This window comes from Vanessa atalanta, chromosome 5 (genome assembly GCF_905147765.1).
Source record: "Vanessa atalanta chromosome 5, ilVanAtal1.2, whole genome shotgun sequence".
NCBI lineage: Eukaryota > Metazoa > Arthropoda > Insecta > Lepidoptera > Nymphalidae > Vanessa > Vanessa atalanta.
Window position 1 is genome coordinate 9,255,018 of NC_061875.1, and position 14,692 is coordinate 9,269,709.

At 31.5% G+C, this 14,692-nt stretch overlaps 4 protein-coding genes across 4 annotated transcripts; 2 read left to right on the forward strand and 2 right to left on the reverse strand.

The window, feature by feature from the left end:
• Window positions 1–1,047: 1,047 nt before the first annotated feature.
• On the reverse strand, window positions 1,048–1,836 carry LOC125064059 (cuticle protein 19-like). Its single transcript, XM_047670837.1, has 4 exons — window positions 1,790–1,836; window positions 1,564–1,707; window positions 1,268–1,434; window positions 1,048–1,172 (listed from the first exon to the last, which is right to left on the reverse strand). Exons 1-4 carry the CDS (start codon window positions 1,799–1,801, stop codon window positions 1,115–1,117), a joined length of 381 nt encoding a protein of 126 aa, XP_047526793.1. The 5' UTR covers window positions 1,802–1,836; the 3' UTR covers window positions 1,048–1,114.
• A 1,194-nt stretch (window positions 1,837–3,030) lies between these two features.
• Window positions 3,031–4,599, forward strand: LOC125064060 (cuticle protein 7-like). The gene is made up of 4 exons (XM_047670838.1): window positions 3,031–3,079; window positions 3,192–3,332; window positions 3,611–3,777; window positions 4,496–4,599. Exons 1-4 carry the CDS (start codon window positions 3,068–3,070, stop codon window positions 4,551–4,553), a joined length of 378 nt encoding a protein of 125 aa, XP_047526794.1. The 5' UTR covers window positions 3,031–3,067; the 3' UTR covers window positions 4,554–4,599.
• A 3,246-nt stretch (window positions 4,600–7,845) lies between these two features.
• LOC125064385 (histidine-rich glycoprotein-like) lies at window positions 7,846–12,604 on the forward strand. The gene is made up of 7 exons (XM_047671375.1): window positions 7,846–7,857; window positions 7,949–8,092; window positions 8,259–8,425; window positions 8,529–8,565; window positions 11,785–11,928; window positions 12,162–12,328; window positions 12,511–12,604. Exons 1-7 carry the CDS (start codon window positions 7,846–7,848, stop codon window positions 12,566–12,568), a joined length of 729 nt encoding a protein of 242 aa, XP_047527331.1. The 3' UTR covers window positions 12,569–12,604.
• A 624-nt stretch (window positions 12,605–13,228) lies between these two features.
• Window positions 13,229–14,316, reverse strand: LOC125064055 (adult-specific cuticular protein ACP-20-like). The gene is made up of 4 exons (XM_047670832.1): window positions 14,305–14,316; window positions 13,973–14,179; window positions 13,716–13,882; window positions 13,229–13,422 (listed from the first exon to the last, which is right to left on the reverse strand). Exons 1-4 carry the CDS (start codon window positions 14,314–14,316, stop codon window positions 13,359–13,361), a joined length of 450 nt encoding a protein of 149 aa, XP_047526788.1. The 3' UTR covers window positions 13,229–13,358.
• Window positions 14,317–14,692: the final 376 nt, after the last annotated feature.

Consider the following 14,692-nt stretch of genomic DNA (forward strand, 5'->3'; position numbering starts at 1 on the left):
AAAATCTATTAACAAGGCAGTATATTACACTATAACATAAATCGTCTTACTGATAAACTGCATTTGTCTTTGACCAATTGACCACTTTGTAAATGATGACTGAAAGCTAATTTGCTATGTTATTTATAATTTAAAATGTGAAGAGAAAACTTTGAACCCCTTTTCCTGTATACTGTGCGCACAGAGGAATGTGCGCATATCACTCAAAGTTTATATGGAGAAGCAGTGCAGTGCTAGCTTAAATTTATTTGCAGTATGTGATTTAGTATATTATATAAATAAAATAAAACATTAAAAGTTTGCATGCTGCCCATGACATAACGCAATTTTTAACATATCTTTTTTTTTAGTAAAGACTGGGTATCGTCCGGCTAAAGCAATTATTTCCTATCTTTCATTCTTGTTAATGTTTATTTTTTGTGTATATAAGTAGTAGGGGCTTTGGCGTATCTGGATAGGATAGGTACCACTAAATAATCAGACATTCTAATGCCAAATAATAGTACTCATTATGATCGTATTACGGTTTAAAAGGTGTGTGGGCCATATAAATGGCTTATATGGCCCACACACCTTTTAAGCCGTCAAGACAAGAGACATCTTAGTTTCCAAGGTTGGGGGCGCATTGGAAATGTAAGGAATGGTTAATATTTTAGCACCATTTCTTTGGACGATGGTGACCACTTACCATATTATGGTCCCCAATTTGTCTGTATAATAAAAAATATTAAGGTTGAATGTCGAACAATGGGCAGCCAAAACGTTAAAACATAAGATATAAACATAGGTTTTCCAATATATATTTGGCTTATATTTAAAAAAATATATATACAAAATAAGAAATAGTGCAAAAAAATCTTTATTAAGAGTACACGTTGCCTTATTGCATCCACTGGTGACAAACTGGTTCATTTTTTTACAGACGATCAGACCATAATTTTTACCAGCATTCCAGAAGGTCATGACTTGTATAGTAACTATTTTAAATTTGTTTATAATCAAAATGTAAATAATTCGTATTGGAATATTAATAAATGTAAATGAAAGTCAGTTACTGATGAAAAATAAAATTTATATTTTTAGTTAATTACAATTATTAAATAATTATCTTTATTTAATAATGATGCTTCGGAACAATATGGTGTGTGTCATATTTCACATCAGCATGGAATCTGAAAAAATACAAAGTAGTAGTTATATAAAAAAATTTCTTCAAAATGTCTATGATTCTTTAAAATCAATTATTAAATTTAAGGATTTTTCTCACCCAGTGTGGTGGTCACCGTGGTAGTGCACGGTCCGCTCAGAGCCGTCTGGTTGGTGCAGCGAGTACACGCCCTTCACCACGTCACCGTCACGAGTCTCGTGTTGAGACTTCATGTCACCCGTGTGGTGATCTTGCACTTTGTACTCGAACGTGTACTTAGGGTGCGTCTAAAGTTTTATAAAACAATATTACATCCGACATGGGATATCAATTTAATTTTAAATATAAAAAAGTAATAATAATAGTATTAGTAAAAAATAATAATAATAGTATTAGTAAAAAATAATAATAATTACGTAATAGTCGCTATGATAGCCGTGCATGTTGACAATCTCAGGATGTCCATCGTGACGTGAGATGTGTTGAGATGAGTATGCTGCTCCGTGCTCATAGCCGTACTGCGCTACAGCAACAGCAACAACGGCCAAGAAAATAACAACCTGTAAAATATAATATTTCTTTGTATTTATTCAAAATGAAAATGTTATATTTTTACGAGACACAAAATGTAACGATCTTTACCTTAGACAACATATTTGTGAAATCAAAAACAGTGAATTGATATGATATTTATATTTTTCGTGCCTTTATATATAACAAATAAATATCGGAACGAATCGCGATACTGTTTGATCATGCTATTAATTGTCTAGTATAAAATGTATATGACACGCATAGAACTACTTTAGTAGAACATACTTTAAAGCATAAAAATAATGTAACTATTTAGCGATGAGACGGGCCAGTAGTTGGCAATGCCAAGATTCGTGAATCTTAATCGAAGATTGTGGGCGCAAACTCGGGCAAGCACATATAATTCTGCCGTGCAGCATATCTATTATGTGATCATGAACAGGCCTAGGCGTGGTGCCTAACCATCTCCCAAAGAGGAAAAGAGACTTTTATTCAACAAGGAGACATTTTACAAACCGTTATTTTTGGGTTATGTCGTTGTTATTGCTCTTCTCTAAATTATTAAGTTTTGATAATTAAGCATAACAGAAAATGACTCTTTATAGTTTTGATGAAAAAAATATTTGATGTACAAAGTAATTTTTAAAAGTGACATATGCACTCCTCTCCTAAGGAAAATGGTAATGGATAGAACAATATTAAACACGAACAAAGATGTTATGTGCCTGTAGTTACACTGGATCTCTCACGTTACAAATCGGAACACAAAAATGCTAAGTATCTATTGCTTTTTGACAGAAGAATATCAAGTCAACACTGTAAATTTACTTTATAGTTTATACACATGTATTGTACAGTATACGTATATCAGTTATAACTATGGAAGATAATAAATACTCTTTATATATTTGAAAAAACAATGAACTCTACGGCGGTAATGTTACAAAATTGTTTAATTTTTTTTTTTATCTAATCCAAACGGAATAGAAATAAAAATTAAGAAAAAATATTTAAATAAAATAAATTTAGAGCCCAATAATTTTTTTTTTTTTTTCTTGCTATTTTATTTATAACATTTTCATTAATTTATTCGTTATATCATATTTAGTGTTGTAAATCATTATGTATTTCTTGTTCATTATCTTTACAAAAAAATAGCTACTGTTTTAAGATAATTGTTTTACTATATCATTTCAATTTGCAATTAATATTCGACTCCAAGTAATCAATAGAAACAATAACCGTAGCTAATATTATGACAGTTAAATTTATTTTATTGACTGTTCCACTATTAGTTGCGATCGTTTCGGGCAATATAAAAGATTGAACATTTTTTTAACAGTATCAGTTGATTGTTATATTTTGAGAATAATCACCACTGGAAATATGTTGTCTCAGGTATTTAGGAAATACTCTTTTTATATGAATTTATAAATTAATCCAAAATGTTCAAATTATTATTTTAGGGTTAATCGTGTAGGTAGAATAGATAATAATAATAATGTTACAGGTATTGTGTTTCTTTGCCGTCGTCGCTGTCGCCGTAGCCCAATACGGCTACGGGCACGGAGCAGCGTACTCGTCACAACACATCTCTCGTCATGACGGACATCCTGAAATCGTCAACGTACATGGTCACCATGACTACTATGTAATTATAATAATTTGTTTATTTAGTATTTTTTCACAAATTTCGCTATCAAATTCTCTATTGACACTCATATTTTTGTTAATCACCAGACACACCCAAAGTACACCTTCGAGTACAAAGTCGAGTAAGACTATCTAAGATGCACAAATAGTTGATCTTATTTAAAGTATCGCTACTTAGCAATAAGTAGGAATGTTTTCCAGGAATGTTTTTAAAATTCGAAACAAGGTTATGCATTAAGGAATAAAATAAAATTAATATGTTTTTCTTCTATACAGACGCACCCTAAGTATACGTTCGAATACAAAGTAGAGGATCATCACACGGGAGACATGAAGTCTCAACACGAGACTCGCGATGGTGACGTAGTGAAGGGCGTGTATTCGCTGCACCAACCAGATGGCTCCGAGAGGACCGTGCACTACCACGGTGACCATCACACCGGGTGAGAAATTAAATCTCTTAAGCATGTGCTTTATGTTATGTAAAATCAAAATTAAAATATCATTCATTCGTGTACACTCTTATAATAAAGCAACAGCACAATTACAGTCTATGCGGAATGTAGATTCAAACCGAGAAGAACCGCCAAGACACTCTTCAGTTACTCTTTTCTCAAATGAAAAACATAATCCAGCAGTGCGATTCTGTAAGAACTTATTTCGTATCTCACTTTTGAAATGTTGACAACAGGCTTGCGGTGATGAATATATATATATATATGAAATTACTATTTGGTGGTAGGGCTTTGTGCAAGCCCGTCTGGGTAGGTACCACCCACTCACCAGATATTCTACCGCTAGACAATAGTACTCAGTATTGTTGTCACTATTCCAATTTGAAGGGTGAGTGAGCCAGTATAACTACAGACACAAGGGACATAACATCTTAGTTTCAAAGGTTGGTGGCGCACTGACGATGTAAGGAATGGTTAATATTTCTTACAGCGCCTTTGTCTATGGGCGGTGGTGACCACTTACCATCAGGTGGCCCATATGCTCGTCCGCCAACCAATACCATAAAAAAAAATATCATGAACCTTAAAATGAGGCTTTAGAAATAATTATTTTTTCCTATTCTATATAATCTCTTAATGTTTTATAAAACTTAATTGATTTGAGTTTTAAGATTAGGTATATAAAATTATATTTTCTAATTTACAGATTCCACGCTGACGTGAAGTACGATACTCACCACATTATCCCGAAGTACCATTACTAATTCAAGATATTTGTACATCATGTAAATAAAGTTTACTACAATAAATAATTTTTCATAATTATAGTTTTATTTATATCTATGAGATAAAACATTATTGTATACATACTGAGACATTTTATTATTACAGCAAGTGTACATATTGATGAATTAATTAAGTAACGTGAGTAGTATTAAAATATAGTTTGTAATAAGAAATCATTACGTATAAACTTAAAAATAGTACGATAGTATACCGGTGGCGCTTTAACGTTGTAAATGGTATATAGGTATATGTATATAATAGCCAAGGTGGCCCAGTGGTTAGAACGAGTGTATCTTAATTGATTATTGCGGGTTCAAGCCCAGGCAAGCACCACCGAATTTCCATGTGATTAATATGTGTTTATAATTCATCTCGTGGTCAGCTGTAAATCAAAATATCGTGAGGATGATACATGTGTCTAATGTCAATTGAATTCAGGCACATGTGTAGACATGTGCCTGAATTGGACCTGCGTGGTGAAATAAACTTCAAGTCTTCGCAAAGGGAGAGGATGCCTTAGCACAACAGTGGAACATTTAAAGGCTGGTAATTTAATATAAATTCATCGAGAAGTGATGACCACTTATCACTAAGTAGCCTATTTACCCAACTGTATCATATATTTATTTTATTAATATAAAAAAAATATTTAATTGAATTTTAATATCTAACCTCACCTAAGTTTGTTTAGCAATAACTTGAAATGATGCTAAAGAAATACAATAAAACTGCAAACTCAATATAAAGCTACTAAGGAAATATAAAAAAAAAATCGAAAGTGTACCTTATACTATATAAAGTGTACAACCAAATTACTGGTTTAAAAATGTAATTATTCGTTTAAAACTGAAAGTAGGTTTATATTCCATTAATGTAATAATATAGTGTCTTATTACGAGATCCTATGTGAATTGTGATGTACTCGATACTGGTATAAAAGAGTAAAAATTTATCATTATTTAACAGTAATAATTTACTTCTTAATAAGTTAACAACATACAATGATGTCCTTCAAGGTAAAACTTTTTTTAAATATCCTACTTATAAATATTGAAATGTATTATTTATTTAATGTTTTCCATTGTAACATGTAACATATCGATATTATTTAATTAGTATACGTTTAAAATGATTAAGTTTCTTCTCAGTTTTTTCTGATTATAGTCAACATTGATTTGATTTACTGATATTTATTTAAAATATATTTTAATTTTATTCGGATAAAACATATTCAGTTTTATTTTTTTATTGTAGATTTTGTTAGTTGCGGTTGCAACTGCAGTTGCTTCCGCGCAGCTGAATGGATACGGACACGGTAAGGGTCATGGCAGCGGTCATGCTCTCTCATCTCAAAACATCGTGCAGCACCACAGTCATGCGCAAAGCCAACAATCCGCAGGCAATTCCGATCACGATTCACATCGAGATTATTACGTACGAACTTAATTGATTTAACTACATTAAAGAATTGATTGTTTAATTGTTAAATTAAATTAATCGCTGTTAAATACTGTTTTGCAGTCTCCTCCACATTACGCTTTCGAGTATAGCGTACAAGACTCACACACAGGAGACATCAAATCCCAGCATGAGACACGAGAGGGCGACGCCGTGCGTGGTTTTTACAGTCTGCATGAACCCGACGGTACCATTCGTCGCGTAGAATATACCGCCGATAAACACAGCGGGTGAGACGCTTTGTTTATACTAAGAAACTTTATTTATAATAACTAAATATTATAGATAAATTAAATGAAATTTTATCCTAAAGCATGCAAATGATGATCAAGGAGATAATTATTTTATTGTAATAATACGTCTCTAAATAATGGTATTTATATTTTAGGTTCAACGCAATTATACGCCGACAAGGACAAGCCCGCCATGAAGTGCCAGCTCAACATCACTAGTGCTGTCTAAATATCGTTTATTTTTAGTATTTATAAAGTTAGTAATCATAATCTACATACTATGTTTTTTGTTGATATTTGTTGTTGTTATTTTTTTTAATAGTGTAATATTTAACATTAAAAATATCCTATTTAGTTACGTTTGTATATTATTATTTTTACCTTACAAATATTACATATCTCAGTAATTAGCAAGAGTAATGTAGTAATGTTTTTCTGTCTGCTTACACGTCATAAATATTAAGATTTTAGTGAAAATCGAAATCATTATTATCATTTGAGTCAGTCAGTCATCTTTTCTATATTATTATGGAAACCACAAATGAAAGACAACGACAATTAAGAAAGTATAAGTTATTCATAAATAAGCTTATCGATATTACAGACGACCATTTGTTGATCGGAATAAGGTTGAAGGCCGTGTATATCATCCTAAAGACTATTTTGAATATTCTAATTTATTTTCTGATTAAAGTCGTATCTGTATTTAGAAATCATTTGATAAAGATACAATAATCGTAATCGTCGTAGTCATCGAGCTCGATCGAGCCACGAGTGAATCGGCACTGTTGAGACAGCGGATGCATTTCTGTAAGTATCTCGCACATTTGGCGATTCGTGTCACGGGCAATCATCGGAAAGGATTTAGTGGAATCCCATACAGTGACCAATTGGGCTTGGTTATCTATCTATGGTTGAGAAAAATAAAGAAAAAGGTACAATAATCGTCTGTAATATATTCGTATGAAATTGGTCGCCGTGAACGAAATCAGTCTGGACAATATCTTCATTACTATTATTAAAGTTGAAGATATAATTTTAACACTATTTTTATATTGGCACTGTAAATAATATTAACCAACTGAGGTATTCTACCATGCCTAATGTACAAGTAGTTATAACGGCTCATTTACGTTTAAAATTGTAATGGTTAATATTATTAATAATGAATAATATTATTACAGCAATATTATTAATAATAATATTGCTGTGATACCGTAGAATTTAATATTACGCAGGAATACTTTCAAATAACCCTATCACCAATAAAATAATATTTTTTTAAAGTGGTGTAAAATGAAAAACTTCTGAATTATTATTATTTTATTATTAATAAGTAGAATTTCTCACACGCGCACATAATTAGGTAGACGCACCTTTTATTTAATATTTCGTATTCTCAGCTTCTAGTGGACTTTTTGTTGACCGGTTTATAATATGTTTTTATTAGTTCTACATTTTTATTACAATTTAACACATGATCTGACAATTATACGATTTGTTCCGACAATTAATGTGAATATAAAACATGTGGACCATATATTTTTCGTATCAGTTTATTGTACCACTTTGTTACAAAATGTTTTCAAAGGTACTACTTTAATTTTCCTCGAAATAAAAAAAAATATATCTTTAATTTTTCTTTCGGAGAATATCTTTTAAATTTGGTTTAATTTAAAAAGGTCGTGATTTTCCTGTCTGTTGTCGCTGTTGCTGTAGCGCAATACGGCTATGAACACGGAGCAGCGTACTCGTCTCAACACATCTCTCGTCACGACGGACATCCCGACATAGTGAACGTGCACGGTCATCAAACGGACTACTATGTAATTATCATTATGTTTTTAAACCAATTTTAGTTATATCAATAAAATATCTAAATTATATATTATCACTGTATAGATCGCTTGATGCAAGAAAGACTTATTTTAAACGAGTATTTTATATAATTTTCTCTTAAGTTTTTTATAAAAATATTTTATTCCATGTTAGACACACCCTAAGTATACATTTGAGTACAAAGTGGAGGATCACCACACGGGTGACATGAAGTCTCAGCACGAGACTCGTGACGGTGACGTGGTGAAGGGCGTGTACTCGCTGCACCAACCAGACGGCTCTGAGCGGACCGTGCACTACCACGGTGACCACCACACCGGGTGAGGAAAAACTACAATTAAATTTACTTACTTAAATAAAATATATTCTACATTATTTTGTAATACAAATTATAAATATAACTATTTTTTACTTTTTTTTCAGATTCCATGCTGACGTGAAATACGACACTCATCATATCGTTCCGAAGCATCATTATTAAATGAAGTCATGATTGAATGAATAAATAAATTCCAATTATTGATAAATGAATTTTATTTAGATTAATTATTATTTTATTTTTCATTATGACAGTATTAGTTTTGAGACAACATTAATGCTTATTTCTACTTATGTTTTATTCATAGCTTAACTTTTCTTAGATATTTTAAAGGATTAAAGTCTAAAGCTTTTCATAATTTTCTCTGATAATAATGGCATAAATAACAAAGTATCACTGAAGTTAAAAAAGTCATATTATTGTGAAAAAGAGAGTGAAGAATAGGCAAGGGATTTGTCTCTTACTGAATTTCTTGCCGGTTCTTCTGAATAGAATTTACATTCCGATACGGTAGTTTTTCTTGAAATATAGGTCTGTAACTTGACGATTCAAAAGTGCTTGTAAAGCCTATTTAAATAAAGGATATTTTAGTTTAAGGAGATGATGATGGTTTATAAGTCCCAATATATGTAGATTGGTACAATTTTATTACATCTTAATTTTAAGTGGTTTTCTTATGATATTTTCATTCATAAGATGTAATAAAAAACTAAAATAAGTACAAAAAAATTTAGGGGTTGTGTCCGGATTCAAACATGCGATCTTCTACTAGGAGTCCAGCTCCATTAATACGTTATGCATACGGCATCAAGGACCTTGTGGAGAATATTTTAAATTCGATAAACATTTTTTTAATAAAAGACTATAAGATTATCAAAAACTTACCTTAAGCTTTATAATATAATTATATAATTGCAAAACAAACGAACAAAATCATACTATTTATAACCTTCTGACTTTAACTTACCTGGGCTTACTTATGAAATATGAAAAAAGTCCCTCGTATATTTTAAATACGCCATGAAATACAAGAGACTTCAATATAGACCGATCAAGCTGACTTTGTTATGATGATCAAATAAGAAAATTTCGTTCGTACATATAACCTATTCCAATGGAAGTAGGACAAAACGATTTGCTAATAACTCAAAGAACTATATTGTGCACTACAAATAATTTATGATTAAAATATCTTATTTATAATACAACACTATTGCACTTAACTACTTATTTCCACTTTATTTTAATTCCAAAATTCCGATAACAATTTCGTCGACTTTCAAAACGCCATTTTTTCGCAAATCATAGATTAATCAAGCTCGACCATCGATATTGCGCCAATTTGCTGTCAAAAGTTGTTTGTTTGGCGTTTCTCGTCTTGTGGTTGGAATAGAGTATATAGAGGTTTATTTTACAAAGGTAAGCTTGTTCTAGGTATTAGGTATTTCTAGTTACGAAAAGAGCCTCATGATATCAGTATATACTGCAAAAACGTAATGGAAAGAAAAATAAATTTTAACTGTGTGTAATTATTGTTCTATTAAATTAAATGACGTTCTCCGTGGTCGAGTAGTGTGTACACCGGTTTTCATGGGTACGCCACTCCGAGGTCCCGGGTTCGATTCCCTGCCGAGTCGATGTAGAAAAAGTTCATTCGTTTTCTATGTTGTATTGGGTCTTGGTGTTTGTAGTACCGTCGTTACTTCTGAATTTCCATAACACATGTGCTTTAGCTACTTACATTGGGATCAGATGTAATGTATGTGATGTTGTCCAATATTTATTTATTTATTAATTGTTCTATTGAATGTCACACATGTATATAAATGTTGTATATATATATATAAATATATATGATGTAGTATAGCCGCCAACGGTAAGCTAGTGGACTTATATCTCAAAATGTTATTATAGATTTTGCTGTATATTTACCTCAATTAAACAATATTAGTCATGAAAAATATTTGGATATCTTAGTAGCTAGCTAAATACAACTAATACATAATAGTGATAATAGTAACAGTCTCTACATTCGTGGGACCTTTGCACGGTCGCCACGATGTTCTTTTGCGACCCGGAGATACACGTTTGTCAACAGAGACATGCAGCGTTTCCCATGATGTTGTATATCACCACCAAGAATTATACGCATTATAAACAAATAAATCACATATAAATTAAGTGGTGCTTGCTTGGATTTTAGCCCGCATACTTTGGTTAATATTTATGTGTTCTGTACTACACTTCTGTAAAAGTAAATTAAAATAGAAGCCATAATGGTCCACATCACGACTTCCATTTTATTTTTTCTTTTTATGTAAAAACATTTACACTGTTTTTTTATACAGTAAAGAGCATAAGTAATCGATTGGCCTGCAATGCACTGACAACCAGGGTAAATACAATAGCATATTATATACCTCATAGCTTCTTTTTTATTACGTTTTTATTGTTACGTTTATTACGAATTTATTATTACGTTTTTAAAAATGGCAATAATTATATACTAGTGATGACCGCGATTGATAAAGCATTATGATTAATTAATTTAAGCTAGAGTTCACTCAATAATCGAAATGTGAAAATTGAGAATACATTTTATCTTCGCTCGACAATAGCTAATAAAAAATAAAAAAATATAATCGGCTTACAAACATAAAATAACTTTTAATGACCCTATGTTTGAGTCCACGCCTTTGAGATATTCTCATAAATTAGCAACAAGACAAACAAGGCTGTTGAAATTACATTTATAAAACGGGATAATGAAAAAAAATCATATATTTAAAAGGTGAATAAATCTGAAAGTATTGCGGGAAGGAACATTCTTAAATATTTATGATATCCATTTGAAATAACTAGGTTTTGAAATTTAATGCCGTAAGTCTATTGTGAAAAAAACAGATGATTTGCTGAGATTAATCTTTCTTTAGGTTCTTATTAATTACAAATCTATGCCATTCCAATAGTATCCATATCGTACTAATGTAAGAATGCTATATATGCTAGTAAGGTAACTGAAATTAAGAGACAAAATCGAACTCAAAATTGATTTAGTTTAATGTCTTTGTGAATTGACCATATCTAATCCAGGGTTATACATATGTCACTTACATACGTACGTGCATTTAATTACTACATTGTTATTGGTTTCTATCGTTAAAGGTAGTATAAAATAATTGACATGTTCTTGATATGTATCACTTGACTGGTGACTGTTGAGAATAGTCATAACAGAAAAAAATGTTTTCTAAGGTATATAACAAGATTTAATGTTTTACATTTTTTATTACTACACCGCCTTTAAAAAAATTAAGTTAATTATAGAAAATATATAATATAATCAATGTAAAATCACAGGTATTGTGTTTCTTTGCCGTCGTCGCTGTCGCCGTAGCCCAATACGGCTACGGGCACGGAGCAGCGTACTCGTCACAACACATCTCTCGTCATGACGGACATCCTGATATCGTCAATATTCACGGTCATCATGTAGATTACCACGTAAGTATGTTCATGGAAAAACAAGCTCGTACGCAACTTTTTGACACTTAGATAATATCACGATACTTCATTTACATTTGAACCAGGATATATAAAAAGATAAGATATATTATATTAATTATTATTGTGAAAATATGCCAGATTACTTTTATTCGTTATCATTAACTGGCGCGCATCGTTTTTAAAAAGCTATGTAGGAGCGAATTTGATTATGTTGTTGTGGTTAATTTCAGACACATCCTAAGTACACGTTCGACTACAAAGTAGAGGATTACCATACGGGTGACATGAAGTATCAACACGAGAGTCGCGACGGTGACGTGGTGAAGGGCGTGTACTCGCTGCACCAACCAGACGGCTCCGAGAGAACCGTGCACTACCACGGTGACCACCACAATGGGTAAATAGAACCTTTCTAATTTCAATTTAGGTTACAAACATGAAATATTTTTTATGAAAAAGTAGTGTTGGCGTATTTTTTTACTTTTATAACTTCTCTCTTGTATCGTAATAAAAAGCTTAGTTTTATATGTTGTATTAAAAAAGACAACATTTGGAATTAATGTATAATTTTATTTTCAGATTCCACGCTGATGTAAAATACGATACGCATCATGTCGTCCCTAAGCATTTTTACTAAACCAGTGTATATTTATAAATAAACTATGTAGTTCTTAAATCGTTTTGATTTTATTTTAAGCTTTCTTTACTCTACCATATAATAAAAAATGTCTAGTATGTATATGTGAGTATTTTGTTGATGATGTCATGAATAAATAATTATTGACATTTGACGAGGGAGATACGGAGTGAAATCATACATAAAAGCAGCTTATTATAATTCAGAAATCAATTATTAGTATAATAAGATATTAGATTTATTACCTCACCTAAAACTCAGCGGGTCATTTTTTTTTCAGTTTTGTTATTTACATATATTCATTATGAAAAGAAATAGCCAGGAGACGATCGTTTCATTCCCATGGTGTGCTACCAATCATAAACTCACCGATTCCATAATAACCTTTCGCACACAAGCATTCCTTAATTTTTTTTTTAATTTGACAACATAGGTATTTTGAACGCTTTCTGGGATCCTGTTGTAGACCGTAAACTTAGCACTAAAGATTTACTGACTCTAAAGTGAAAATTTAAAACGAAAGATAATCATTTATAAGTTATTGCTATTTCAGTTAGTCTTGAATTACCTTTTGGTGTTTTATTTTATGAATGTAGTTCAATTTAAAATCAAACAAATATTAATTGATCAATATTTTTATTTTTATATTTGTTATGAATATTTATAAAAAAATGGTTTTTATTAAATACAATTATTGACAGTAAAACAATTCAAAATACGTTTAAAATTATATTTAAGTCTGGAACTTGATTGATAATTAAAAATTTTCATTATCAGGATCATTTTTCTACTAGTGGTGATGATGGTATTCTGGAACGACGTGGTAGGTGCCGTATTTCACATCGGCATTAAACCTGCAGTACAGTATTTAGATAAAGATTAAAATATAAAAACGTAATCAAAATAGATTTTAGGGTAGTACAACACTAAGAAAAATTCAAATTTTATGAACACATCAGTTCATTATAACAAATATAGGTTTTATAGTTGAATGTAAATTCATGTTGTAAGGAATATATATCAATTTTCTCCCAGAGCCAATGTAATGGCTGAAAGTAAACATTGGCTAACAAATGAACAAAACACTATAAATGATACATATGCCATTAATGTCTCTAATTTGTAATTAAATATCACATAAGCTCACCCAGTGTTGCGGTCGCCATGGTAGTGCACGGTTCTTTCGGAGCCGTCTGGTTGCTGTAGCGAGTACACGCCCTTCACCACGTCCCCATCGCGACTCTCGTGCTGAGATTTTTTATCACCAGTATGAGGGTCTTTAACTACGTATGTAAATGTATATTTTGGATGAGTCTGAAAGGTAAACATGAGTTTATAATAAGCAGGACACTTGACGGTCACTTAAGTATCTTAAAACTTAGTATTAACATTTTGTTGACTTACATAGTAACCAATTTCTCCATGACCATGCCCATCTCTGTTTCCACCTTCCCCTTCATGACCATGTGCGCCGCCATGATCACCATGAATGTGTATAATTTCGGGAGGACTATCGTAACGAGATATATGCTGTGACGAATACGCAAATCCATAGCCATGATCGTGGTCATCAGCTACGACGGCCGCAAGGAAAACCACGAAGTAAAGGATCTAAAAAAGTTTTAAAATTGTCTTTACTTACACATTGAATATTTACGAAAAATGATTTGCATTAACTAATTATATAAAATGAAATTAGATTACTATCACTTTAATTAATTTGGTCGACAAAATACCTTCGAATACATTTTAGTGATTACGATTCAATGTTTCTCATGATTTTTCAGTAAAATGCATTCCTTATATATAGGTTTTATCAGGCGTAACTAATTAAAGTGAGTTTTTATTTTCAGTTCGAGTTCGAGTAGTGTATCGAATAAAAATGACCTTGAAACATATTGTAAAAGTGCAATACGTTTCATGATTAATCATATAATTGCTTTGTCTAAAACACCGAAATCTACGCTCTCCTAGCTGATGTCAATAACAGTAGCCATTCTAAAAGAATAACAAACACAGATATTAGAATCCACCAATGCTTGCGCAAATACTGATGAGTGCATCTGTGTTCTCAATCCTTTTTCTTGATTTAATGGGATGGTAATCCGAAACGACTGCGTGAGT

Coding starts and splice junctions, on each gene's coding strand:
- LOC125064055 (XM_047670832.1), bottom strand. Junction 13,883..13,972: donor ATGGAGAAATTGGTTACTAT/GTAAGTCAACAA, acceptor TTTACCTTTCAG/ACTCATCCAAAATATACATT. Junction 13,423..13,715: donor CATGGCGACCGCAACACTGG/GTGAGCTTATGT, acceptor ACTGTACTGCAG/GTTTAATGCCGATGTGAAAT.
- LOC125064385 (XM_047671375.1), top strand. Junction 11,929..12,161: donor GTCATCATGTAGATTACCAC/GTAAGTATGTTC, acceptor GGTTAATTTCAG/ACACATCCTAAGTACACGTT. Junction 12,329..12,510: donor CACGGTGACCACCACAATGG/GTAAATAGAACC, acceptor TTTTATTTTCAG/ATTCCACGCTGATGTAAAAT.
- LOC125064059 (XM_047670837.1), bottom strand. Junction 1,435..1,563: donor GCTATCATAGCGACTATTAC/GTAATTATTATT, acceptor ATAAAACTTTAG/ACGCACCCTAAGTACACGTT. Junction 1,173..1,267: donor CACGGTGACCACCACACTGG/GTGAGAAAAATC, acceptor GTATTTTTTCAG/ATTCCATGCTGATGTGAAAT.
- LOC125064060 (XM_047670838.1), top strand. Junction 3,333..3,610: donor ATGGTCACCATGACTACTAT/GTAATTATAATA, acceptor TCTTCTATACAG/ACGCACCCTAAGTATACGTT. Junction 3,778..4,495: donor CACGGTGACCATCACACCGG/GTGAGAAATTAA, acceptor TCTAATTTACAG/ATTCCACGCTGACGTGAAGT.